Source organism: Oreochromis aureus, linkage group 11 (genome assembly GCF_013358895.1).
Source record: "Oreochromis aureus strain Israel breed Guangdong linkage group 11, ZZ_aureus, whole genome shotgun sequence".
NCBI lineage: Eukaryota > Metazoa > Chordata > Actinopteri > Cichliformes > Cichlidae > Oreochromis > Oreochromis aureus.
Window position 1 is genome coordinate 19912559 of NC_052952.1, and position 26606 is coordinate 19939164.

General features: G+C 38.0%; 5 protein-coding genes across 11 annotated transcripts; all 5 read right to left on the minus strand.

Moving 5' to 3' along the window:
• Positions 1–2545: 2545 nt before the first annotated feature.
• LOC116331372 (DLA class II histocompatibility antigen, DR-1 beta chain-like) lies at positions 2546–8293 on the minus strand. Of its 2 annotated transcripts, XM_031754038.2 has the most exons (6): positions 8180–8293; positions 7725–7985; positions 5586–5867; positions 3036–3146; positions 2914–2939; positions 2546–2815 (listed from the first exon to the last, which is right to left on the minus strand). In XM_031754038.2, the coding sequence occupies exons 1-6, from the start codon at positions 8235–8237 to the stop codon at positions 2789–2791; spliced, it is 765 nt and encodes a 254-aa protein (XP_031609898.2). In that variant the 5' UTR covers positions 8238–8293; the 3' UTR covers positions 2546–2788. The 2 variants fall into 2 exon arrangements, with proteins under 2 accessions (XP_031609898.2, XP_039475558.1); XM_039619624.1 differs by lacking the exons at positions 2546–2815; positions 2914–2939; positions 3036–3146 and adding exons at positions 4390–5104; positions 5352–5462.
• Positions 8294–8742: 449 nt separating this feature from the next.
• LOC116331373 (H-2 class II histocompatibility antigen, A-U alpha chain-like) lies at positions 8743–11855 on the minus strand. Of its 3 annotated transcripts, none has more exons than XM_039619622.1 (6): positions 11739–11855; positions 11540–11651; positions 10907–11002; positions 10076–10339; positions 9706–9987; positions 8743–9614 (listed from the first exon to the last, which is right to left on the minus strand). In XM_039619622.1, the coding sequence occupies exons 2-6, from the start codon at positions 11574–11576 to the stop codon at positions 9472–9474; spliced, it is 822 nt and encodes a 273-aa protein (XP_039475556.1). In that variant the 5' UTR covers positions 11577–11651; positions 11739–11855; the 3' UTR covers positions 8743–9471. The 3 variants fall into 3 exon arrangements, with proteins under 3 accessions (XP_039475556.1, XP_031609899.2, XP_031609900.2); XM_031754039.2 differs by having other exon boundaries at positions 11540–11607; positions 11739–11847; XM_031754040.2 differs by lacking the exons at positions 10907–11002; positions 11739–11855 and having other exon boundaries at positions 11540–11728.
• Positions 11856–13391: 1536 nt separating this feature from the next.
• LOC116331322 (rano class II histocompatibility antigen, A beta chain-like) lies at positions 13392–20492 on the minus strand. Of its 3 annotated transcripts, XM_039619620.1 has the most exons (7): positions 20383–20492; positions 19956–20222; positions 19568–19849; positions 15682–15780; positions 14187–14297; positions 14083–14108; positions 13392–13983 (listed from the first exon to the last, which is right to left on the minus strand). In XM_039619620.1, the coding sequence occupies exons 1-7, from the start codon at positions 20477–20479 to the stop codon at positions 13957–13959; spliced, it is 909 nt and encodes a 302-aa protein (XP_039475554.1). In that variant the 5' UTR covers positions 20480–20492; the 3' UTR covers positions 13392–13956. The 3 variants fall into 3 exon arrangements, with proteins under 3 accessions (XP_039475554.1, XP_039475555.1, XP_039475553.1); XM_039619621.1 differs by lacking the exon at positions 15682–15780; XM_039619619.1 differs by lacking the exons at positions 13392–13983; positions 14083–14108; positions 14187–14297 and having other exon boundaries at positions 15413–15780.
• A 393-nt stretch (positions 20493–20885) lies between these two features.
• LOC120432750 (rano class II histocompatibility antigen, A beta chain-like) lies at positions 20886–24330 on the minus strand. The gene is made up of 6 exons (XM_039619623.1): positions 24215–24330; positions 23788–24054; positions 23400–23681; positions 22387–22497; positions 22265–22290; positions 20886–22166 (listed from the first exon to the last, which is right to left on the minus strand). Exons 1-6 carry the CDS (start codon positions 24309–24311, stop codon positions 22140–22142), a joined length of 810 nt encoding a protein of 269 aa, XP_039475557.1. The 5' UTR covers positions 24312–24330; the 3' UTR covers positions 20886–22139.
• Positions 24331–24718: 388 nt separating this feature from the next.
• Positions 24719–26215, minus strand: LOC116331338 (H-2 class II histocompatibility antigen, A-R alpha chain-like). 2 transcript variants are annotated; one of them, XM_039619147.1, is made up of 4 exons: positions 26107–26215; positions 25624–25887; positions 25256–25537; positions 24719–25169 (listed from the first exon to the last, which is right to left on the minus strand). In XM_039619147.1, exons 2-4 carry the CDS (start codon positions 25874–25876, stop codon positions 25042–25044), a joined length of 663 nt encoding a protein of 220 aa, XP_039475081.1. In that variant the 5' UTR covers positions 25877–25887; positions 26107–26215; the 3' UTR covers positions 24719–25041. The 2 variants fall into 2 exon arrangements, with proteins under 2 accessions (XP_039475081.1, XP_031609853.2); XM_031753993.2 differs by having other exon boundaries at positions 26111–26197.
• Positions 26216–26606: the final 391 nt, after the last annotated feature.

Here is a 26606-nt window from a genome sequence, read left to right on the forward strand (position 1 = left end):
CTTGTGACATGGTGTGTTATCTTGGTGGAAGCAGCCATCAGAAGGTGGTGGTCATAATGTTAAGAAAATATCACAAGCATTATTACACCAGCAGTGGCTTGAACTGTTGATACAATGTAGGGTGAATCCAGGTTTTTATTTTTTTAACAACAAGTTATGACTCTACCATCTGAATGTTGCAGCAGAAATCAACTCATCAGACCAGGCAGCAGTTTTCAAATCTTCTATTGTCCACTTTTGAGTCTGTAAGAACTGTTCCTGTTCTTAGCTGTCAGGTGTGGCACTCGGTGTGGTCTTCTGTTGCTGCAGTTCTCTTTTACAAACTTTGGTTGTAACGAGTGGTTATTTTAGTTACTGTGGCCTTCCTATGAGCCCAAAGCCATTCTGCTCTGACCTCTGACATCAGCAAGACATTTAAACCCAAAGAACTGCTGCTGATTAGATATTTTCTCTTTTTCAGACGAAACCCAAACCTTTTAGATAGATGGAAAAATCTCAGTACATCAGTAGTTTTGGAAACACTCCAGTCTGGTACCAACAACCATGTCATATTCAAGTTACTTAAATCACCTGTCCCAATTGCGCACTGCTGGCACGGTCTCTGTGCACAGAAAGTCTGCGTTGCGCACACACACAAAAAAAAAAAAAAATCTAACCTGAATTGAAATTAAAATTCTGTTTTGCACTGTTAGTCAGTAAGTGACTGCCTGCTCCCGTATGGGATTAGAACGATGCCACCTTATCCCATAGTCCAGCCAATCACGCGATTCACATTCGTATATACGCAGCTAATCAAGGTCGTTGACAGGCTATGACAGCGTCCTTATGTGCCAGCACCGGTGTTTTAGCTAGCAAAGCGGCATGGCTGATGTGGAGTGAAGCCACGTTAATTACAACGTGTACAACCATTGGAGATGTGAGCAGGTCAGACGGAACGACTGACGGAAAAGTGTGGACTTTATACCAGTTTTTAAATTGTGTTGATAGGCCACGTAAAACCAGAGTTATGATTAAAAAATATATGCAATGTTTGTTTTTCTTCCTGAATACTATCGTTGTTTATATTTACTGCAGGAAGAAACGGTAAAAACTGCGTTTTATAAGGAAAACGTTCGAAAGCACTCTCTGCCTGTGAGCAAAACCAAAAAACCAAAACCCCTTTCCTATTGGTGGAAAAATGTACCATGTCGACCAATCAAAAAATACTATGGCAAAATGGCACTGGGCTGGGGGTAAGTTTTAGGAGTGACGGCGGTGTTTTGAGATGTGAGAGATTTGAGACGTTTAGCGCAAATCTTGTGTAGTTAGTGTGTAGTGTAGTCTATAGTTTTGTTGTGTGTGTCAGAACAATGAGGCGGCTGCTGAATGTTACAGGTGTTACAGGAGTGATACATCTCCTGTTGTCAGGCCTGCAGGTATCAGGCTGTTGTTCTCCTTTATCTCATAGTGGACAGAAATTATTTTTTGGAGTGGCACAAATAATTTGTGTGGCATCAGATTTGACGTAGAACACCTGATTGTTCTGTAAATAGTTTGAAATGTTTATTTAAAAAACGCCTTGGCTGCATTTTTAGGTAAATAGCTGCAAAATACTTTGTTTGCATAACTCGGTTACTTTTTTGAAGAGGTAACTATATAATTAATTGCCCAACATTGGTCATTATATACTGTATTTTGCAGACAGAGAGTTACAGGACTCTCTCCCAGACCACAGACTCAGACTCATAATACAAGTCAGAGCTTTATATTAAAGAAAGAAAGAAAGAAAGAAAGAAAGAAAGAAAGTTGTGTTTTCAAAATTGGAGTTCAAGTTATTTTTCCTTCCAATAGTGTTAACATACTACACAGGTCATGAACAAGATTTTTTTTAAATTTTCATTGTAAGTGGGCTAAAGCAGTTAATTAAAAGTAGTCTAACATAAATGTAAATGCTGTAATTTGATTATTTTAATAAACCATGTAACTTGGATGGATTAGATGCTGGCGTGACCACAGTGCACACGTCTGATGTCGCTCATAGTGGTCCAAGGGACCGCTCAGGGAGTTTGTGTGTTCGCTCAGACACATGAAAAATTAGAGGGAACATTGCTCGTGCCTAAGTACATTAAGGTGCTGCCATGTGATTAGCTAATTAAATATTTCTGTTACTGAGCAGTTAAATAGGTGTACATAATAAAATGGCCTGTGAATGAATACCCCCAACCATACCTGGATGAAATGTTTAAGCAAACAAAAGTTTTAGATTTAATATCAGTAGGTAAATGACATTAATGCTGAAAATTGATTTACCATCCACACCAGGGTAGCTGGGATAGGATGACATATGTGTTTGTTATAGAGATTAGACAAATATGAATTTGAATAATTACACGTTTTCTCTGCAATGCCCAAATGTTATGCCCTTACTGCCCATTTCCTGATTCCACCCAGCAGTGCTTTACAGCTGCCATTTTCAACATGTGCTCATGGCTTACCTGCATTAACTGATTTTTGGCCACTTGAGGGCGGTAGAGTAAGCTAAAAAATAAAAACCCATAATGTTACATTCACTTTGTCAATTCTTCTTTCCAAAATAAAGCAGACAGGAAACAGCACGCAGCTGTTTGCTGGTGGAAGCTCAGCTAATGTGATGCAGAGTTTGGATCAAGTTTACAGTGTGAAGAGAAAATGTGGATGATGTGAGTCTCTGTGAAAAGCTCAGACGGGAGTTTAAAGACAAGGAAGTCGACGACAACATTTTATGTAATCGGGACCAAATTCTCAGTGAAATCCAAAAGGCTGCTCCGACTCAAAGTGTGACATCGGGGTATAAAACCTGCAGAAAAAATAAAAACAGATTTATTATAGTCTGGAAGATGTTTCCACATCTGTTTCAAAGTGATGGAAAAATAACTGTTAAATATAAACATCTACCTCGGTTGTTGACGCCGCGACCCGCTCTGCAGAAAGGTTCAACATCTTTATCAATAGATCTTATCAGTGGGTGCTGTCATCACACAAGTATTGTTTTATGTTTATTAGAAAGAATCACTCACCACTGGATTTCTTCTTGTAGTAAATGAGCCCAGCAACTGAAAACACCAAACCCAGCAGCAGCCCTGCTGCACCAACAGCAATCTTATCTCTCCCTGAGTCAGGCGATGGTTCTGAAAACACATTTATCATCAGCAGCATATTACATCTACATATTTTACACTAATGTTTAATAAATAAATATATGAATTTTTCACTTTTCTGATTAGATAATCCTTTTTCTAATGACTACAGAGTCCTTTGATGTTGTAATGTAATGTATTCGCATTTAGATGAAACTTCTTTTATATTATTAATAACTCTAAAGTGCATTAGACTACAAGTCGCATTATAACCGTACATTCATGCAGTATTTTATTAATCGTCCTCACGTGGATGGCCAGTTTAGAAGCGCCAGCTGACCTAGAGTAACATGCCTGTCTTTGGACTTTAGGAGGAAGCTGGAGTAACTAGAGGAAGCCCACACACGCACAGGGAGAAACTGCATACAGAAAAGCCTGGCCAACCAGGAGTTTCAAACCAGGAACCTGCTTGCTGTGAGGTGACAGTGTTAACCACATCACCACTATGACGCTAAATCAGGGGTCCCCAATCCCAGTCCACAAGGGCTGGTGTCCCTGCAGGTTTTAGATGTGTCCTTGATCCAACACAGCTGATTTAAATGGATAAATTACCTTCTCAACATGCCTTGAAGTTCTCCAGAGGCCTGGTAATGAACTAATCATGTGATTCAGGTGTGTTGACCCAGGGTGAGATCTAAAACCTGCAGGGACACCGGCCCTCACGGACTGGGATTGGGGACCCCTGCGCTAAATCCTCTTGGCCATTTTTAATGTGTGGCAACCTCGACCTTTTACTCTGTCCCTGTTGATGTTCTCTCATAAGATGTCAAAGGAATGCATGCTGAAAAATGTTGATTGTATAGATCCAACAATAAAGCGAAGTCACATGTAAATGATAATCAGTTACGACCGTGAAAATACAGAAATACGGGTAGAAAAATGTACTTAAACTATTTGGAGTAAATGTAAGTGGCATTTACTTATTACGTTAACTTGCTTTAAGTAAACATGTCCACAATAGCATGGAACACCTTTTATAACATCGCTTGTCTTAAGCTGACATCTTCAAGTTTCAAGTTCACCTTTAAAATTCTTAATTCATAACCTTTTTAAAGTTAACGTGATGACTTCACCACACAACTCAGTTTATCGTATATTTTATATATTTAAAACTCATCGTTAAGAAGGCATCATCAATGCAATTATGAAATAAATGTATGAAAATATATCATTATGTAAATATACCACTTAATACAAAATGTAAAAATAGTGCTGAAAAAAATTCAGTATACAAGTTCTATTTTTCTTTTCCTTTTGAGTTTTTGTTTCATTTTTCCTTTGTAATCCAGTCCAAATTCAGCCTCCTGCTGGGATCAGGTTAATTTTGATATTTCACATCAAATAATCCTGCCACATTGCTTTTGAACAACTGGGCCCTAGGGAACTACGAACCCAAAGGTATCCAGTTCACACTTGACAAAGAAAAGCATAAAATCTTTAAGTTAAAACAGCTGGAACAAGAAAATGAAGAACATATTGCACATTGCAGTTTCACATTAAGTCTGTAAATAAATCAGCTTGTTAGAATAACTGAATGACTAGATTAATAAAATATATCTCTTTTATCCAAGCCCCAGATATATACATTTTTAACAATTTCAGTAATATTAATAAAACATTTCATGATCAAGTAGACCTTCAAAACAGCAGCATCTCTGTCAACATGAACATTTACAGCCCAGACTCTGAGAAATCTAAATAAATTAATTAAATCATTAGTTACATTGTTAATTTAGTTGTGATGTTTTATAAACAAACTTCTTAAGTCATATGTTTATTTTTTGCGGAATATTTCTGAATTCTCCAGTCTGAGTGGACAAAGTATCTTTTCCCATTTGGCAAACTCAAAATGAAATTTTTTCCATTTGCTGCCATTGTTTCTTAGATGATTCCACCTTCAGACAGCACCTCCAAACAGGTAGATTAACTTGTTGGCACCAAAATCCGGCCTATACAATAATAAAAAGAAGACAGAGTTAAAATTGATCCATTTAAATAACAATAATTTTGTGTTAATGTGTTAAAATTGCAGCTGCTACAAGGTGTGGTAGAGTTAGATGTGGAAATAATGACTGTTAGAGTAAACAGCTTGTTACCTACAGAGCAAGTAAACTAGTTAGTCCTTAAATTCACTAATATAATTGCTCAAGTTACAGATACAGACATTAAGGAGGTCATGTTTGTCATGTTTCTCACTTGTAGTGTTCCGCTTGTAGAAAACAGCTCCGCTGAGTACAAACACCAAACCCAGCAGCAGCCCTGCTACACCTATAGCAATCTTATTCTTCTGTGCCTCAGATGTTGGATCTGAAAACGCGTATATCACTATATTACATTTATATACTGTGAATTTTGTACGTCTTATTTATTTACAATATCATAAACCAGAATGAGGTCCAACAATAAGCTTTCCTCCTTTCACTGTCTTACCCCAGTCATAAAATTTGGGCTCCATGAGGCTGGCGTGCTCCACCATGCAGCTGATGTTCTCTCCGGGTTTGGGTATAATCTCCAGGTGGGAGTGAATCTGGTAGAGCCAGTTTCCATTGGGTAGCTCCTCAGTGGACGTGACATCAGTAGTTACCTCCTTTCCGTCCCTCAGCCACGTCAGTTTGATGTGTTTGGGATAAAAGTTGTACGCGCTGCACATGAGCATGCCTGGATGTTCGCTGTCTGGTGACTCAACTAACCTCAGCTTGACTGTGGGCTCAACTTGTGGAAAGAACAGACAGTCAGAACGATTTGGTATAAAATGAAATATCGTCAGTTAACACTGATTAGGCAGCAATAACACAGTTTCTGTAATGAGCCTTGTATGCTTCTCTGCAGCTTTTTTTCACCTGTCATGCTCTATTCCAATAGAGGATGCGTGCTCCGAAAAAGCAAACCAAAAATCAGATTTAAATTTAAAAATTGACAAAGAAAGCACAACAAAGAACCCTCAAGTGCACTAAAGGGTAAACAGTTAAATATGTAGTATTAAACATTAGGTATCTGTCTTCTAAGCCCTTGTGAGTAAGTGATTTAATAATTGACAAACATATTAATTTGCTCCTATTACAGAGACTTGGTTACAGCAGTATGAATATGTTAGTTTAAATTCATCAATCCTCTGAGCCATACTAACTGTCAGAATCCTCAAAGCACAGACCAAAGAGGAGTGGCAGCAATCGTCCACTCAAGCTTTTGAACCATAGATCCAGATTTACAACTTCATAGATTTCATTTCAAAGCAGAACTCTTAGCATTGTAAACTCTAATCGGAAAACTCAGAAAACAGTTTTATTTGCTGTCAACTATCATTCACATGGCCCTTACTCACAGTTCCTAGGTGAAATCTTAGACTTTCTAATTTAGTCCTCAGCTCTGATTAAATAATTATAGCAGGTCATTTTAATATCCATGTATATGCTGAAAATGACAGCCTCAAAATTGCATTTAACCTGTTAGTAGACTCAATTCTCTCAAAATGTAAAAGACCCCACCCACCACATTAATCTGTATCGTGTTGGAAATGTGGCATTAAACATTTAACAGTATTCCCAGAAAACCCTCTTTTTGATTAAGCTTATAATTAGGGCTGGATCATGTGACTCGGAACGCTCCCTTAGTTATGCTACAATAGGTCTAGACTGCTGGCTGTTTCTGTTGATGCACTTAGCATTTCTTCTTCACTCACCTGTTTTCACCCTGTTTGTATTAATGAACCACTCTGCATTGCATTGGATTCAGATCTTCAGATTCACCTCTGGCTCTCTTCCACGGTGTGTCTTTTGTCCTGTCTCTCTTCTCTCACCCCTGACTGTTCATGGCAGATGGCTTGGGTATGTGTCACTCAGTGGTTGTCTGTTTTGTGGTATCTTTTTTCGAACTTTCGCTGACATTCCTCGCCTTTCTGTCTCCTTGTTTCCTGGTCATGAATTTTCTGTTAGTTCTGTTGTTTCTACTAACTGTTTTATTTTGGGAACTGCTTTTTCTTTCGTGTCCTCTGTGCTTTTTACTTTCACTCTAGGCTTTTCTCATTTCTCTAATTTGTCCCTCCATCTTCCTGCTTGTGACCAAGGTTAACAGAGGGACATCTTAATTCCCAAAATGCATCAAGAGGGCTGAGGAGCAGTAACTAAGCACGCAGGGGTGTTTCCTTTATGAAAGTGTTTTCACTTTCAATATTTAAAAGAGATGGCGCAAAAATCAGGAGAGATTTTCATTCATTGGTAATTCATCAGTTTGGAGTGTTTAAGGAAGTTGAACACAGGGAGGTAATGATAACTCCACACAGATCCACAGGTTGGATTTTTAATTAGGAACCTTCTTTCTGTGAGGCGACAGTGCAAACACTGCAGCACTGTTAGTAATTTTCAAAAACTTACCAGTCACAGGATTCAGTCACTGATTCAGTCACCAGCAAACTTTTTCTCATGTACTTAAAAAACATTTTAGGGATAGTCCCTGTAGAGCACCAAGCTGTTACCTAGTGCTTTATTGATGTCACAGAAATAAGAAGTGTAACTATCAATGGCTGCTGTAATCTAAAACATCATTAGAGTTTCAGAGTTTTTCTATGCTCACCTGGTCTTGAAAGCACATTAAACACTAGCGGGATGTTGGTTCTGCACTTCTGTTCGTTCTTTTTTTCTTGTTCCAAGAAACGTTCGTTTTTGTTGAGTTCATCTGCAACTTCTTTCAGTTTCTCTGTGTAGCCGACATATTTCCCCAAAGTGCTGTTGTACTGACCCATAAGCACCTTATTAAAGTAGATCTGTGCCAGATAAACAACATCATCTTTGGAAGTAAACAGGCAACGGATCAACCCGTAACCAAAGTAAGCATCTGTAACACAAAGTCAACAATTAGCTGATGCCGAAATGCTCATGTGTGTTGTCTTCTCACACACAACACAAGCTCCAGTTCAACAATCTTAAATGTAAGCTTGTGTTTACTAAATAAATGTAAAAAATGAATCAAACGTCTTTTTTATTTTTACTGTAAGATAGATAAACAGCTACTATCTTAAAGTTACCTACCTGCTCTTGAAAATAAGAGGAACACACTTGTTAGCAGTAAAGTGCAGTGAATATGCATGGTGAAAAAATAGGAATCACGAATGAAAATAGGAAGAAGTCTGATCTTGTAGCAGAAGGAAGTGAAGCGCCAGATTGAGCAACAGCATTTTTTTATGCAGGTTTTTAGTAGGCGTGGTGCTCTGTGGGACATGATTTAATTTTATTGTCGGATTTGTGCAGACAGTAAAGCTTTTTTTTAAACAGACAATGCTGTAACAAGTCGTAATTTTTATGAAATATCCACAGACTTTACCCTGATTCTTTTGAATTATTAAACACAACCCATAACAACCAAGTTACTGAAAAGATTTATATTTGATTTTATAAAACTTATTGGTTTTGCATTTATCTGAACACCAGCAGGCTAGCAGCTGATATCCACATTTTTGACTGCTGTCAGCATATCAGGAAATATGTTTTTATTTATTTGTAATAATACTGATTTTAATGGCCGATGTGTTTATTTAATGGGACATCAGAGCTTTACATGTTTATTAACCAAAGATAAAGAGCTGAAACAGTCATTTTTTTCAACAAAGATTTCTTTATTTCGCTGGTACAGAAAAGAAGATTAAATAACAACCAAAGTTACATAAACAATACAGTTGGTGTTTAGTCACAGACAAAAATGAGCTTCATTGCCCAGGTATGGCAAACTATAGTTATTGTGCATATAATGCAAAAAATTTAAATCCAGTCTTCACTACTCGAGAAAACCTTGTTACATTTTACTGCTGCCTCCTAGAGACTGTTTTAGCACATTTTATTTAAAATTCATAATGACAAGTCACTTCTCACTGCTTTCGTGTCTCAAGCATAGCCAGTAGCTCCATATCTCTTACTTGGCAAACGTTTCTGCCCTTCCTGACACAACCCCCAAGGGATTTGTGTCTCCTGCCAGGATCAAACCAGAGATCTTCTGCTTGTTAGAGGAATGTTCAAACCACTACACTGCTACTACTACTGCAGATAATGACTACATGTTAGCTAAAAGTGCTGCAACAGCCCAAGCAAACAGCATTAAAGTAATTTAAATAAGGAAACAAAAAGTCAAATGGCCTTTTGAATTTCCTGTGTGAATCTGAAACATTTCTCACAATAAAGATTGGATGCAATTAGTGCATACTGTTTCATTACAGTTCATTTTTAACCTTTAGACTGACCTAAATGTTGAATTCTTTATTGAGTGATCCATGACTTTGTGCCACAGTTTTGTTGTGTTTATTTGTGTGATTTTCATGCATATAATCTCTCTAAGATTGAGACATTTTTTTGTTTTCAAGTCCTTTGACAATTAAAAATGTTCCCGTTGCGACTCCCAGCAGACCCAGAGTCAGGCCCACTGCACAGAAAACATCCAGTCCAGGACTTTCATGGCTTTTCATTATTTCTGTTTCTGCAGAAGAAGAAAAAAAGAGCATTATAATTACTGACAACAGTAAACAAATCTTTTCATTTTAATTTTATTCATTAGGGCAAATATTTACCCCAGATTCTTGTTTGGGGTGTCTCCAGTGCCGAGTGCGCCACGGTGCAGCTGTAAATGTCGCCCTCGCTCGGGGTGAACACCAGAGTTGAGAACTGGTGGAAGGTTTGATCTTTATTGGGAAAATACCGACTGAGCGACACCCCCTCAGACACTGGATGGCCGTTTTTGGTCCAGCTGACATTGATGGAAGGTGGATAAAAGTAATTCACAAAGCAGATCAGACTGTTTTCAACTCCCAGCTCGACTTCATCTGCAGGGTAAAGCATGCTCTCAGGGGGGTCTGTGGTAGGATCAAACACAATTAACATCATCAGATGTTTTTAGCAATGTTATAACATGAAGTCAACACAAGAATAAAAATTCTTTACCTTTATCTTCAGGTGGATTTTTCTCCTCTACCGTCCAGTATGACAGAAGTGCTGGACATGTTCTTCTGGCTTTTTTTGCATTGTTATATACATTCAAATCCTGAAATGTTTCACTTGGGTTAAATATGAAATACCGGGGCACCGTGTATACAACTTCGTGTCTCTCGAAGTCCACATACATAAGCTCCTCAGCATCAAATTCATACTGTGTCTCAGTTCTCCCATCAACAAAGCAGGCCACGACATAGGTAATTTCATGTGAAACTGAGAAAAAAGACAAAAAAATGCAAACAAGAGAATAACAATAAATGTATTAGTATGAATAGAGTAGCACAGAATAGCCCTTTATTGTCACTGTACATACAATATAAAGAGTAAGACAGCAGGAATCAATAACAAACTCAAGGAAAATTTTGTTACAAAAAAGTGAAAATTGTTCCCTCTGAGACACGTAACATATCAAATTGTGTGTTTCCAGAGTGTTCAGGTTGTAGGTTAACACATGAATGAACCCAGGGTGAAGCACAATCCTAACCTCATTCAGTGCAGGTAATGATCTAATGTACTACTGCACAGAAAAATAGGACTGCATCAGGAGGAGCAGTGGATGTAAAAATCTGTGCAGAGTCAAGTATGCCGATCTGTTTTTGAAATACATGCCAGTGAAGCTGGGTTGTTATTGTTAACCTCACAGTAGTATTAGTGAACAAGAAACTTCAAGTTACCAGACGACTTGTTTTGCTGTTTTAACAAATATAGCCACAAGTTGAGAAAATTCAAACATACATTGAATAGTATAAGTAAAGGAGTAAATTAGAAATTCATCCTTACTTTGAGAGAAGACACAGAAGCTGTTGAGCAGCAGGATTACGAGAGCAGAGCGCCTCATGTGTGAGCTGCAGGTGACCATCATCGGAAATTCCCGCACTGGTCCAAATCGAACAAAGTGCAAGCTATGATGTCTTTCAGGGTCAGTTAACAATAAAGCCCGGCTACACCTTCTTAGCACATGACCACTGATGGTAATAGAGCAGTCTAACCGGTTGTACAGGCGAGATACCTCAGAGAGATCGTTTGCCAGTAACTACATAACTTTCATCCAATCATTGTCATACAGAAAAGTTGCCTCCAAAATTCACATGAGGTTATGAAATTTATTACACCATCTTTTCGGCTTTACCGCAATTCTGCTCCACGTTTCAATACTTTCCGACTTCCTTATTCTGCCGTTGAAGCTCATTCTGAGGTTTTTGTTCTGTCTAAGATGGGTCACATGCTTAGTTTCCTCAAAAAAGAGGAACCGTTAAAAAAAAAAAAAAAAAAAAAAAAAAAAAAAAAAAAAAAAAAAAGGCACTATAAGCTGAAGACCTTGCTTATAGACACACACACACACACACACACACGGGTATAAATTCCTTTCCCTCTTGTAGTTTGGAGAGAAAAATCTGTGTCTCTTATACTCACTTGAATTGTGGTTCGCATTTAATAATAATGAAACCATGCTGGTTTTATCCACGTTACTCCACCGAAATCTGTACGTTTGAATTAGTAGAGTAGTAAAGAAGTAGTAAAAACCCTAAAAGCAGAAGTGGTGTATAATGAATGAAGTGAGTGTCCACAGCTGCAGGGTTCACGGGTCCCTATGGACTTCTTATGTTCTCACCAAAATGCACTCTGTACTTTCAGCCACACTGGAGGCATTTCCATTTTTCTTAAATATTTCCAAAGGAGATTTGTAGTAAAGTTTCCTTTCACTGCACTGTTTACGTCACGGTTTCTGGCTGCTTCTTCTCTGCCTTTGTGGGGGGTTTTGACTTTGGTGGAACAGCTGATCCAATGATTACTGGCAAACCTGACTTCAATTAGCCTAAAGTCTGTTCCTTTTTAAAAAAAAGTTTACTTCCTTGAAAACATTTCCAAGCAACAGCAGAGTTAAGTTTTTACGCTTATCCAGCTTACAGTGTTTTATAGTGAGTAGTAATAAGTTCCTGAGCTATATTTTCGGTGTGGCAGGGTGTGTCATCCTGCACAGAATTCACTGCCAACAGTGAATGTTATTGACTGAAAAGTGCATGTACAGTAAATGCTCTGCATCAATGTTTAATCTACATTAAGGATCAAAGTAACATCCACATGACTGGTTTTCTGGCTGAATATTACATTGTATCACTGTCCCTGTGGGCTAGTCTTCCTCCTATAATGTATCAAGTTTTTACAATAAGGAAAGATGAATTATTTGTATATTTTCTAACTGGGGATAGCTTGTTTTATTTGCAAAAAGGGCATTATTTTTCACTCAGCAGCCCTTTTATTAGGTATAACTTACTAGTATCAGGTTGCCTTCAGAGCTGCTTTAATGTTTGATGGCACAGATGCCTCAGAGATGTCAGTCCATATTGACATGACAGCATCACACAGTTGCTACAGATGTGTTAACTAAACAACCATGATGTGAATTTCCTGATCCACCACATTCCAAAGGTTCTCTGTTGGATTGACATCTATTTACTTGGAGGCCATTTGAAGACAGTGAACTAAGTTTAGTGTTCAAGAAACCAGTTTGAGATGATCTCAGCTTTGTGACATGGTGTGTTATCCTGGTGGAAGCAGCCATCAGAAGGTACACCATGATCATAATGTTAAGAAAATATCACAAGCATTATTACACCAGCAGTGGCTTGAACTGTTGATACAATGTAGGGTGAATCCAGGTTTTTATTTTTTTAACAACAAGTTATGACTCTACCATCTGAATGTTGCAGCAGAAATCAACTCATCAGACCAGGCAGCAGTTTTCCAATCTTCTATTGTCCACTTTTGATTCTGTAAGAACTGTTCCTGTTCTTATCTGTCAGGTGTGGCACTCGGTGTGGTCTTCTGCTGCTGCAGTGCTTTTTCTTTTCTTTTTCTTTTTTTTTGCAAACTTTGGTTGTAACGAGTGGTTATTTTAGTTACTGTGGTCTTCCTATGAGCCCAAAGCCATTCTGCTCTGACCTCTGACATCAACAAGACATTTAAACTCAAAGAACTGCCACTGATGGGATATTTTCTCTTTTTCAGACCATTCTCTCTGGAAGAATCAGTACTTCTGGGAACACTCCAGTCTGGCACCAACATCCATGTAATTTTTAAGTTGGTTAAATCACCTGTCTCCCTTTTGATTTGACCATGTTTACATACCTAAGTGCATTAAGTTGCTGCCATGTGATTAGCTAATTAAATATTTTTGTTACCAAGCAGTTAAATGGATGTACCTAAAGAAATGGCCTGTGGATGTATATCCTCAACCACACATGGATGGAATGTTTAAGCAAATGCAAGTGTTTTATTTATTATCAGTAGTTAAACGACATTAATGCAAAAAAATTGATTTACCATCCACACCAGGGTAGCTGGGATAGAAAGATAGGATGACATATGTGTTTGTTACACAGATTAGACAAACATGAATTTGAATAATTACACATTTTCTCTGCAATCCCCAAATGTTATGCCCTTACTGCCCATTTCCTGTTTCCACCCAGCAGTGCTTTACAGCTGCCATTTTCAACATGTGCTGAAGGTTTACCTGCATTAACTGATTTTTGGCCACTTGAGGGCGGTAGAGTAAGCTAAAAAAAAAAAAAAACCCATCATATTACATTTACTTTGTCAATTCTTCTTTCCAAAATAAAGCAGACAGGAAACAGCACGCAGCTGTTTGCTGGTGGAAGCTCAGCTGATGTGATGCAGAGTTTGGGTCAAGTTTACAGTGTGAAGAGAAAATGTGGATGATGTGAGTCTCTGTGAAAAGCTCAGACGGCAGTTTAAGGACAAGTTGACCACAACGTTTTACATCATTGAAACCAAAATCTCAGTGAAATCCAAAAGGCTGCTCCGACTCAAAGTGTGACATCGGGGTATAAAACCTGCAGAAAAAATAAAAACAGATTTATTATAGTCTGGTAGATGTTTCCACATCTGTTTCAAAGTGATGGAAAAAATAACTGTTAAATATAAACATCTACCTCGGTTGTTGACACCGCGACCCGCCCTGCAGAAAGGTTCAACATTTATATCATTAAATCTTATCACAAGTATTGTTTTATGTTTATTAGAAAGAATCACTCACCACTGGATTTCTTCTTGTAGTAAATGAGCCCAGCAACTGAAAACACCAAACCCAGCAGCAGCCCTGCTGCACCAACAGCAATCTTATCTCTCCCTGAGTCAGGCGATGGTTCTGAAAACACATTTATCATCAGCAGCAGATTACATCTACATATTTTACACTGATATATATCAAATATATGAATCACGAGTCAATTTGATAACACTACTTTTATATTATTAGTAAGTCTAAAGTTCATTAGACTGCAATGTGTTGTACATTCATGCAGTATTTTATTAATCATCCTCACGTGGATGGCCAGTTTAGAAGCGCCAGCTGACCTACACTGTTAGACTTTTCATCGCCACTTTACGGTAACATACTGGCGTCACTGTTGCCAGCGTCATACCGTGACGCCGTGTTACGGTAGCTTACCGTTCTGCAGGATGATTCCGTTTTTTGCTGTTGTGGTATAATACTCTTGGACAAATTATGGTAACGCACCGTAGCTTTTTTTTACGGTATCTCACTGGCGTCACTGTCGCCAGTGAGATACCGTTATGTCGTTATGTCGTAAATTACGTCAACAAAGTAACATCATACTGTGATTAAGAAATTGGTATACTACCGTTTATTCACGGTATGTCACTGTAAGCCCGCTGCAAGGTAATAAACTGCAATATATTAACCAGTAACTTACCGTTATCACGCATCATCAGTACCAAAAATATTCATCTCTGCTAGAGGATACCGTGTCCCAACAGGCGGTCATTTACTGTTTAACAGGTCGTAATTTACCGTAATTTCAGTTAACAGTAACATACTGTAAGAGACTGGAGGGTTCCAAAAAAACTGGATGGATGGATAGATAGATAGATAGATAGACACACACACACAAAATATAATTCATGTGCTTTACACCACTTTTTATTTCAGTTCTGATTTTCCTCTGCAGAAATACACATTTCCAAAATCAAAAACTGAAAAGAACTGAAAACGCATTTTCATTGAGGAAGCACTTGTTTTTACTAAACCATGTAATCCATTATTTTCTCAGATGGTTGTACAAACAATAACGATATTATGTCATATCCATATCATGGCAGACAACATATGCTCAAGTGTTGGGTTTTCTTAGTTATATTTTGTAGGGTCTTAAACCTACAATGTGAAGTGCCTTGGCATTCATTTTGTTGGCACCATACAAATAAACTGAATTGTAATGAATATAATATCAAGCCCCACACTTCTGCCTTTATATACACTTTGTCCAAAATACTGGCTCACACCACCAAATCAATGCACAAAGCAGGGTCCACAAGGACATGGATGAGCGTGTGTGGTGTGAAGGAACTTGACTGACCTGCATTGAACCCTGATCTTGCTTTGTGGACTGAGTTCATTGATTTGTAGGGTGAGCCAATACATGTGACAATTAAAGTGTAAGTAGCTGCAATAATTTTTAACAAACGGGTAAAAGAAGGAAAAAAAATCAACACTGTTGCACTCAACAAACCTGTTGGACAGAGACAGCGTCTTGCAAGATGGCAAGAGAGCTTGTCTTCATTGTTGTTCGTCTTGTGTAAATGTCCAGAAAGCATGGGCCATGGATCATCTGTGGAGACACAGGTAACAACACATTGGTCACTTAAATTATACAAGAAATTCACTAAAAATAGCAAAAACAGTTACCTAATTTGAAGTTCTCCACTCAAATTCAGTAAGCCACTGGAGGAAAGTTGTGACATGAGGGTTAATGTGAACAACCTTTCGCTTCACAGTGGTCCCAGTCCTTCTGCTTGTCCCAACCTTGGAGGCACATTTTGTTCCCTCTTCAGGGTTTATCCTTACAAAAACCTTGCACACGCTGACTCCTGGTATTCCAGGTTCAATACATAGAATGAACCAAAGAAGACTGACATTGCATCAGCAAAGATGTTCTCTTTGTCCAGCTCAACAATTACACGCCCCTCTGCACTCACCATCCAGCAGGTGGCGGTCATTGAACTTTTGTCCTTAAATGTATAGGGGCAACATGTTGTCATTATGCAACATAAAATAATTTCAATACTTCACTTCTTCACACTGTCTAGATAGTCATAAAGCAAATAGCTATGTACAGTTAATTATTAATGGCCTTATGTACACAAGTCCGTTTTAACATATTATAATTGTACATAATTGGGAATTATTCTGCCCATTAAACACACCTAACAAAGAGTCAGCCCAGTTAAATTACCGGAGATGAATCAACTGTATGGTTATTTTGGAGTTTATAGTTTGTTCTGCTGTTAAACTTTACAGTATTGACTTCAGTATTTTTGCTGTTGGTGTAGCTAGATTACTATGTTGATCAGTAATATGTAATGTGAAATTTGATATTGTTACTTTGCTGGATTCACTGAGACACATGTCCAACAACCTTGGTTTATAAAGGAAATTACAGAAATTTGAGCTAACAAAACAGAGACTGGATACCTGTGTCCACGAAAAGCTCCTGTGCCAAACAGAAATTTTAATATGGTCTAATCAGCTCTATTTCATAAATGACTTCTTACCAAGCATGATCAGCCTTGGGGTGCTTGGCAGGCTTTTAACATGCAAACAGAACAATATAAATTTGCGTGCACTGAAGCCACAAAATTTAGAAATACACAGTTGCAAAAAGTTCAGTGACCAATTACCTTTCCTGAATGACATATGCAATGCAAAAATAAGAGTATTGTCAATAGGGACCAATTCCCAGTTTTTACATGATCAAAATTATTCACAAAAGGCTTCAATAAACAGAAAATGTGTGCCAACAAGAGAGCAGTGCACAAAAACGAAAAGATATTTGAGCTCGACGCTTTATTGGGTTTAACATGACTTAGTCAGCACTCCGCACCGTACAGGTAGTACAAGCACACCTGAAAACACTGACCAGCTAACAGCTTTAAGCATTTGGGCGCAACTTCGGTAGTTCACCGATTTACCTGTTGCAAACGTCCAAGTTTCTATCAAGTCTCATAAATCCATCGGCAACTATTACCTAACTAGTCTTTTGAGTCTCCACATTCATAGCTATTGACATTTTGTCTTAGCATTTGAATGAAAATATCCTGGTAGGGTAGCTTAAAAGTCAAAACAAACAGTAATAAGAACGCATTTCGGACTTCTCTCGAATAAGTGAAAAAACACTTACCTTCAGACTGATTAGCTGGTTCCGATCCAACTTTAATGTGTCCCATGTCAGTCCGTTTTAGGGAAAAAGTGTTAAGTGGTTTCATTTAATTTTGGGATACTCCCGCATGGACGAGCAATCTGGAGTCTAGCAGAGTTATCACGAATAGCATACGATCTTCAGATATAATCCAATCAACCTTGCATTTAACCCGATTGAACATCCAGTTACCTCTGACTACTTCTAAGTTGCACATGTTAACGGTCTCATCATCACTCTGTGCTGCAGCGAACTGGATCTGTGGCACAGAATAGTTGATGGTCATGTTGTTCTCCTGCTTTGCAGCTTTGTTTGAGTCTGAATTAATTGCGGCTTAAACGTGCAAAACTAAGAGAAGCAGATCAATATTTTCTTCTTGTTGTTATTTAATGGTGGTTGGCAACCAGCGAAAGGAGCATTAACCACTCGAGCAATATTTTCTATCCCCATTGTTGTTTTGAAAGTGAATACCCGACGTGTGCGTCATACGTCACGTTGTACGTCAGGTGAAGGTGTGGTGTCGGCTATCGCACCTGTCGCATTAAAAAGCTTTAAAAACGTAACAATTGCTTTAAAAACACAACCCAACGCGCTAAACTGTGATAATGTGCAGAGCATATTATTAGGTTAGTTCACTGTAGTTAGGCAGAGGTGTCTTAAAAAGAACCACCTTATACAAAACAAATGAAGGTCCAGAAAGAATAAGAAGAGAAAAAAGGAACACCCTGCTAAATTAAGTCATTTTTAAACATTACTCTAAATGTAACCATTAGTATTTGTTGCTGGCCATACAAAAATAAGTATACTTCAATTATATTTCCCAAGTATACCTTACCTAGTACGTATACTAATAATGCTTCTTGGGACTATATTGGCCCCGTTTTAGTACATAACAGTATTCTTGAAATTAACTTTTAGATGTACTTTTGTTCACCATAATTGTACTAGCATAATGTCATAATGTCTACAAGAGTATAATTAAAATATACGCGACTCTATCACAATACTAACCTTACAAGTATACTATTAATTAATAGTATTACTAATGTTTCACATTGTTTGACTTAACAAATACATTTATTAATATATGAGGTTCCATTCAGTTCAAGGAATTAAATTTTAGTGTGGCTGCAACTTACTCCTTAAGTTAAAAATTATGCTGTAGTTTATATGTTATACTACTTTCACAGTGAATCACATTTTATGGTAATACACTCTGAATGAGGATTTAAGTAATTACTCTTAGATCTACAGTAGAAAACAACAGAAATCCGGATGGTGTAATAGTATAATCTCAGTAACATCACCAATTGTTACATTTGCTGTATTTTACAGCTGTTTCCATGAGTATGGTGAGTTACCGTAAAAATAATGTAATCTCATGGAATTTTCCCACAATTACATGCAAATTACAGTACTAAACTGCTAACATCCTTTAGAGTTTTTTACTGTTGATTTTGCAGTACTAAGCTATGGAAATTACTGCAAAGGCTAACAGTGTAGAGTAACATGCTTGTCTTTGGACTTTAGGAGGAAGCTGGAGTAACTAGAGGAAGCCCACACACGCACAGGGAGAAACTGCATACAGAAAGGCCTGGCCAACCAGGAGTTTCAAACCAGGAACCTGCTTGCTGTGAGGTGACAGTGTTAACCACATCACCGCTATGTCGCTAAATCCTCTCGGCCGTTTTTAATGTGTGGCAAACTCGGCCTTTTACTCTGTGAATTCTCCGTTGATGTTTTCTCATAAAATGTCAAAGGAATGCATGCTGAAAAATGTTGATAGTATAGATCCAACAATAAAGCGAAGTCACATTTGAATGATAATCAGTTACGACCGTGAAAATACAGAAATACCGGTAGAAAAATGTACTTAAATGATTTGGAGTAAATGTAAGTGGCATTTACTTATTATTAAGTTACCTGGCTTTAGGTAAACATGTCAAAAATAGTATGAAATGCCTTTTATAACATCGCATGTCTCACTCTGACATCTTCAAGTTTCGTGTTTTACTCAAACAACAACCATAAAGTTTACATCTGAATCAGTTGCATTTAGTAGCAGGTAGTCATATTTTATGTTTAAACTCTCACTGAGTGGATTTACGTGTGTAAACCTGTAAAATGAAGTAACTAATGAAATACTGTGTGATTTTCTAATCTAAAACTCAGATACAGGTAGCATTAAATACTGTCTTACCCCAGTCATATATCATGGGCTTCATGAGGGTTGCATGCTCCACCATGCATGAGATTTTTTCCTCGGGTTTGGGTGTATACTCCAAGTAGGAGTGGATCTGATAGAGCCAGTTTCCATTTGGCAGCTCCTCTGTGGAAGTCACATCGGTTGTTGTCTGCTTTCCGTCCCTGAGCCACGTCAATTTGATTTGTTTTGGGTAAAAGTTGTACGCGCTGCAGACGAGCATGCTTGGATGTCTGCTGTCTGCTGCATCCACAGACCTCAGCCAAACGTAGGGCTCAACTAGAGGAAACATCCAAGTCATTAAAACAAAATTTTACTTTCTTTGTAGACAGAAAGACAGAGAGACAGTTTTAAGATAATTGCTGTGATGTTTTGTGAAAATTACCTGAATTCTGGAGCTCATCATAAATCAGTGGGACATTTCTTTTGCAAAGGTTTGATTTCCATACCTCACGTTTCATAAAGTCCTTGTCACCGTTGAGCTTATCTGCAACTTCTATTCCGTTCTTTGTGTAACCAACTACTTTCCCCACACTGCTGTTGTATTGGCCTTCTAACACCTTATTAAAGTAAAACTGCTCCACGTACACGGCATCGTGGCCGTCAGGGGAAGTAAACTGGCAATGAGCCATATAATATCCAAAGAGAGCGCCTGAAAAATGTTTTCAAACAAACAGTAGTTAACATGGTTAGTTAAATGTATATCCTATCATCACACATCAGATCCTACAGCTAAACAGATAGCTGCTAAGTAGCTATTTGAGTCTGTTGTATCACTTTGATCAGCAGTATAAATAAAAAGTGTAACTTACCTTCTGTTGAAAAGACCAGCAACAGCACGAGGAAAGGAAGAAAACTGTGAGTACGAGACATGCTGTCTGGTAAATAAGAGCGAGGTGACTGAATCATCACACCTTGACAACAGTAGTTAAAGTTGGCACTGAGTTGTAAAAATCAGGAAGTTGAGTTCCCGAAATGTATTGTTTTGATTTCAGTGCTCATGTTGTCACTGGGTCTCATATTACCCCCTCAGTTATTTTTGCATAAAGATTACTGATGGGGAAAAAAGAAGTAAAAAAAATACATTTGGTTAAAAATCTGGAAGTAAAGATTTTGAACCAGCATTTTTTTTCATGGTGCCACTTCAGTCAAATGGAGAACTCAGGATATGTATATTTTCTAAGTGTAATTAATAAAACAAAACAAAACATTACACATTACTAGTAAAGCAAATTTTGTATTGGTAGATTATAGTACTTATGTAAACCACAAAGAGAAACACACAGAATACAAAAAGCTTTGAATCACTTTATCGTGGTTTTGTATAAAATTTATTTATGCATTATTACACCACCAGCAAGCTGAACTGTTAATACAAGGTAGGGTGAATCCAGGTTTTCATGTTTTTTACACCACGTTCTGCCTCTACCATCTGACTGTTGCAGCAGAAATCAACTCATCAGACCAGGCAGCAGTTTTCCAATCTTCTATTGTCCACTTGTGATTCTGTAAGAACTGTTCCTGTTCTTAGCTGTCAGGTGTGGTACTCGGTGTGGTCTTCTGCTGCTGCAGTGCTTTTTCTTTTCTTTTCTTTTTTGCAAACTTTGGTTGTAACGAGTGGTTATTTTAGTTACTGTGGCCTTCCTATGAGCCCAAAGCCATTCTGCTCTGACCTCTGACATCAGCAAGACATTTAAACTCAAAGAACTGCCACTGATGGGATATTTTCTCTTTTTCAGACCATTCTCTCTGGAAGAATCAGTACTTCTGGGAACACTCCAGTCTGGCACCAACATCCATGTAATTTTTAAGTTGGTTAAATCACCTGTCTCCCTTTTGATTTAACCATGTTTTCATGCCTAAGTGCATTAAGATGCTGCTATGTGATTAGCTAATTAAATATTTGTGTTATGGGAGCAGTTAAATAGGTGTACCTAATGAAATGGCCTGTGAATGTATGTCCTCAACCACACATGGATGGAATTTTTAAGCAAATGCAAGTGTTTTATTTATTATCAGTAGTTAAACGACATTAATGCAGAAAATTGATTTACCATCCACACCAGGGTAGCTGGGATAGAAAGATAGGATGACATATGTGTTTGTTACACAGATTAGACAAACATGAATTTGAATAATTACACATTTTCTCTGCAATCCCCAAATGTTATGCCCTTACTGCCCATTTCCTGTTTCCACCCAGCAGTGCTTTACAGCTGCCATTTTCAACATGTGCTGAAGGTTTACCTGCATTAACTGATTTTTGGCCACTTGAGGGCGGTAGAGTAAGCTAAAAAAAAAAAAAAAAAACCCCATCATATTACATTTACTTTGTCAATTCTTCTTTCCAAAATAAAGCAGACAGGAAACAGCACACAGCTGTTTGCTGGTGGAAGCTCAGCTGATGTGATGCAGAGTTTGGATCAAGTTTACAGTGGGAGAAAATGTGGATGATGTGAGTCTCTGTGCGTCTGTCAAAAGCTCAGACGGCAGTTTAAGGACAAGTTGACCACAACGTTTTACATCATTGAAACCAAAATCTCAGTGAAATCCAAAAGGCTGCTCCGACTCAAAGTGTGACATCGGGGTATAAAACCTGCAGAAAAAATAAAAACAGATTTATTATAGTCTGGTAGATGTTTCCACATCTGTTTCAAAGTGATGGAAAAATAACTGTTAAATATAAACATCTACCTCGGTTGTTGACACCGCAACTCGCCCTGCAGAAAGGTTCAACATTTTTATCAATAGATCTTATCAGTGGGTGCTGTCATCACACAAGTATTGTTTTATGTTTATTAGAAAGAATCACTCACCACTGGATTTCTTCTTGTAGTAAATGAGCCCAGCAACTGAAAACACCAAACCCAGCAGCAGCCCTGCTGCACCAACAGCAATCTTATCTCTCCCTGAGTCAGGCGATGGTTCTGAAAACACATTTATCATCAGCAGCATATTACATCTACATATTTTACACTGATATATATCAAATATATGAATCATGAGTCATTTCGATGACACTATTTTTATATTATTGATAACTCTAAAGTGCATTAGACTACAATGTGTTGTACATTCATGCAGTATTTTATTAATCATCCTCACGTGGATGGCCAGTTTAGAAGCGCCAGCTGACCTAGAGTAACATGCTTGTCTTTGGACTTTAGGAGGAAGCAGGAGTAACTAGAGGAAGCCCACACACGCACAGGGAAAAAATGCAAACTCCATACAGAAAGGCCTGGCCAACTAGGAGTTTTAAACCAGGAAATTGGTGACAGTGTTAACCACATCACCGCTATGTCGCTAAATCCTCTTGGCCGTTTTTAATGTGTGGCAGCATGGGCCTTTTACTCTGTGAATTCCCCGTTGGTGTTCTCTCAGAAAATGTCAAAGGAATGTATGCTGGAAAATCCGGATATATCCACAAAGAAAGCAAAGTCACATTTGAATGATAATCAGTTACGACCGTGAAAATACAGAAATACCGGTAGAAAAATGTACTTAAATGATTTGGAGTAAATGTAAGTGGCATTTACTTATTATTAAGTTACCTGGCTTTAGGTAAACATGTCAAAAATAGTATGAAATGCCTTTTATAACATCGCATGTCTCACTCTGACATCTTCAAGTTTCGTGTTTTACTCAAACAACAACCATAAAGTTTACATCTGAATCAGTTGCATTTAGTAGCAGGTAGTCATATTTTATGTTTAAACTCTCCCTGAGTGGATTTACGTGTGTAAACCTGTAAAATGAAGTAACTAATGAAATACTGTATGATTTTTCTAATCTAAAGATCAGATACAGGTAGCATTAAATACTGTCTTACCCCAGTCATATATCATGGGCTTCCTGAGGCTTGCATGCTCAACCATGCATGAGATTTTTTCCTCAGGTGTGGGTGTATACTCCAAGTAGGAGTGGATCTGATAGAGCCAGTTTCCATTTGGCAGCTCCTCCATGGAAGTCACATCGGTTGTTGTCTGCTTTCCGTCCCTGAGCCACGTCAATTTGATTTGTTTTGGGTAAAAGTTGTACACGCTGCAGACGAGCATGCTTGGATGTCTGCTGTCTGCTGCATCCACAGACCTCAGCCAAACGTAGGGCTCGACTAGAGGAAACATCCAAGTCATTAAAACAAAACTTTACTTTCTTTGTAGACAGAGAGTAAGAGACACAGTTTCAAGATAATTTCTGTGATGATTTGTGAAAATTACCTGAATTCTGGAGTCCATCGTAAAACATTTGGACATTTCTTTTGCAAAGGTTTGATTTCCATACCTCATGTTTCATAAAGTCCTTGTCACCGTTGAGCTTATCTGCAAATTCTATTCCGTTCTTTGTGTAACCAACTACTTTCCCCACACTGCTGTTGTATTGACATTCTAACACCTTATTAAAGTAAAACTGCTCCACGTACACGGCATCGTGGCCGTCAGGGGAAGTAAACTGGCAATGAGCCATATAATATCCAAAGAGAGCGCCTGAAAAATGTTTTCAAACAAACAGTAGTTAACATGGTTAGTTAAATGTATATCCTATCATCACACATCAGATCCTACAGCTAAACAGATAGCTGCTAAGTAGCTATTTGAGTCTGTTGTATCACTTTGATCAGCAGTATAAATAAAAAGTGTAACTTACCTTCTGTTGAAAAGACCAGCAACAGCACGAAGAAAGGAAGAAAACTGTGAGTACGAGACATGCTGTCTGGTAAATAAGAGCGAGGTGACTGAATCATCACACCTTGACAACAGTAGTTAAAGTTGGCACTGAGTTGTAAAATTCAGGAAGTTGAGTTCCCGAAATGTATTGTTTTGATTTCAGTGCTCATGTTGTCACTGGGTCTCATATTACCCCCTCAGTTATTTTGCATAAAGATTACTGATGGGGAAAAAAGAAGTAAAAAAAATACATTTGGTTAAAAATCTGGAAGTAAAGATTTTGAACCAGCATTTTTTTTCATGGTGCCACTTCAGTCAAATGGAGAACTCAGGATATATATATTTTCTAAGTGTAATTAATAAAACAAAACATTACACATTACTAGTAAAGCAAGTTTTGTATTGGTAGATTATAGTATTTATGTAAAACACAAAAAGAAACACACAGAATACAAAAAGCTTTGAATCACTTTATCGTGGTTTTGTATAAAAAATTTAATTAAATATATGTATATGCAAAGTATAAACAAAAATAGCAGTTATAGGTTAATAACAAGCACAATCTCTACAAGTTATGTGGTTAAGATATCAAAGAAGACAAAATCAAAAATACAACTGATTTACATGATGTACATCGAAGTTTATTAAACACTGTACACATTGTACAAACTTACATTTAGTCTCTATCACATGTCGGGTTACTGCATTTGTTTTGTGTGTGTTAACTTTATTGGCTTTAAATGGTACTGTGCAGAAATAATATAGTGTTTGTTTATCATATGCTGACTATATTTAACTGCAGAGAAGTTACTGTCGTTGGTGTCCCTTTACAAAGAAAAATACTCCGACTGTGATTCCCAGTAAGCCCAGACTCAGTCCCACTCCACAGAAAATAACTGGTCCAAGACTTTGATCACTGTTCGTGAGCTCAGCTTCTGTAGAGAAAGTTAAAGACAATATAAGTCATTACAGACACAATGAAATTTCTGTTTTTAGTGCCTTCATAAGGTCAAATATTTACCCCAGATTCTTGTTTGGGGTGTTTCCAGTGCCGAGTGCTCAACAGTGCAGCTGTAAAAGTCTCCTTCACTCGGTGTGAATGTCAGAGTGGACAACTGGTGGAAGGTTTGATCTTTATTAGGGAAATATCGACTGAGTGACACCCCCGTGGACACCGGATGGCCATTTTTGGTCCAGGTAACATTGATGGAAGGTGGGTAGAAATGATTCACCAAGCAGATCAGGCTGTTTTCTACTCCCAGCTCAACTTTGTCAGAAGAGAAGAGGACAATCTCTGGAGGGTCTAGAGGAGGTAAAAACACAAATAAAACTTTCCTCAGCATTTTCTCAATCATGTCTGTACAGAGATTGATGCTGGGGTTGATTTACCTTTTTCTTCTGGTGGATACTTCTCTTCCATTGCAGCAATTTTAGTAATTATTAAACACCAGTCCCTGTTGTCCAAAGCATCTTTAAGGATACTCAAACCCACCAAAACATGACTCGGATCGGGAAAAATAAATTTGGGAACAGTGTAGACAATCTCTTCTTTTGGGAAATCAGCGTATAAAAACTCTTCGCCATCAAACTCAAACTGAACCTCTGTCAGGCCTTGGACGAAACAGCCCACTACGTAGGTCATTTCATGGGGAACTGAAAAACAAAACTGTGGTTAAAACTGAAAAGCATAGATGTCAAGTCATATGATCGCAAATATGTACAGTTTATGTCTAATAATGTCTTTTCAGGCATTTGCATTCTTGAGTAACAGAAACAAAAAATTACTCTGGGTGCTTAACATGTCTCAACTAGCACATGAACTGCATGCTCCAGAACAAAGAAGTTGGAATAGATTGTTAGCTTAAAACTTACTTACTCTGTGAGAAGACACAGAAGTTGTTGAGTATGAGGATTAAGAGAGGAGCGTGCTTCATATCTGTTGTGTGATGTGACATCAGTGACAGCAGACTGAGTGGTGCAGTAGGGTTTTAACTTTACCACTGCTGCCAACAGGGAACGTCACAGTGAGTCATATGACCAGAACAGGTCCTGGGGTGGAGTAAAACAAACGAGTAACTGGAGAAAATTCCAATTAAATTTGTTCTGTGAGCTGTTCTTTGCGGATTTAACCAACTGAATTCAACAAGATATAAGCAGAACCCCATGGCTGATTTCCTGCCTCTACACACTACAAAGCCCATATAACAGGTAGAATTTAGTGAGTGTAAATAAGACCCTGGACTGAGTGTGACATATTGGCATTTTTGTCTCCTTGGGAAATACAGCAACTGTGACAAACTGCAAAGAAACAGTTTGTTTGTTCGCTCATATTTGTTGAGGTCTTTGAAAATTTGCATTTGAAATTACATGAC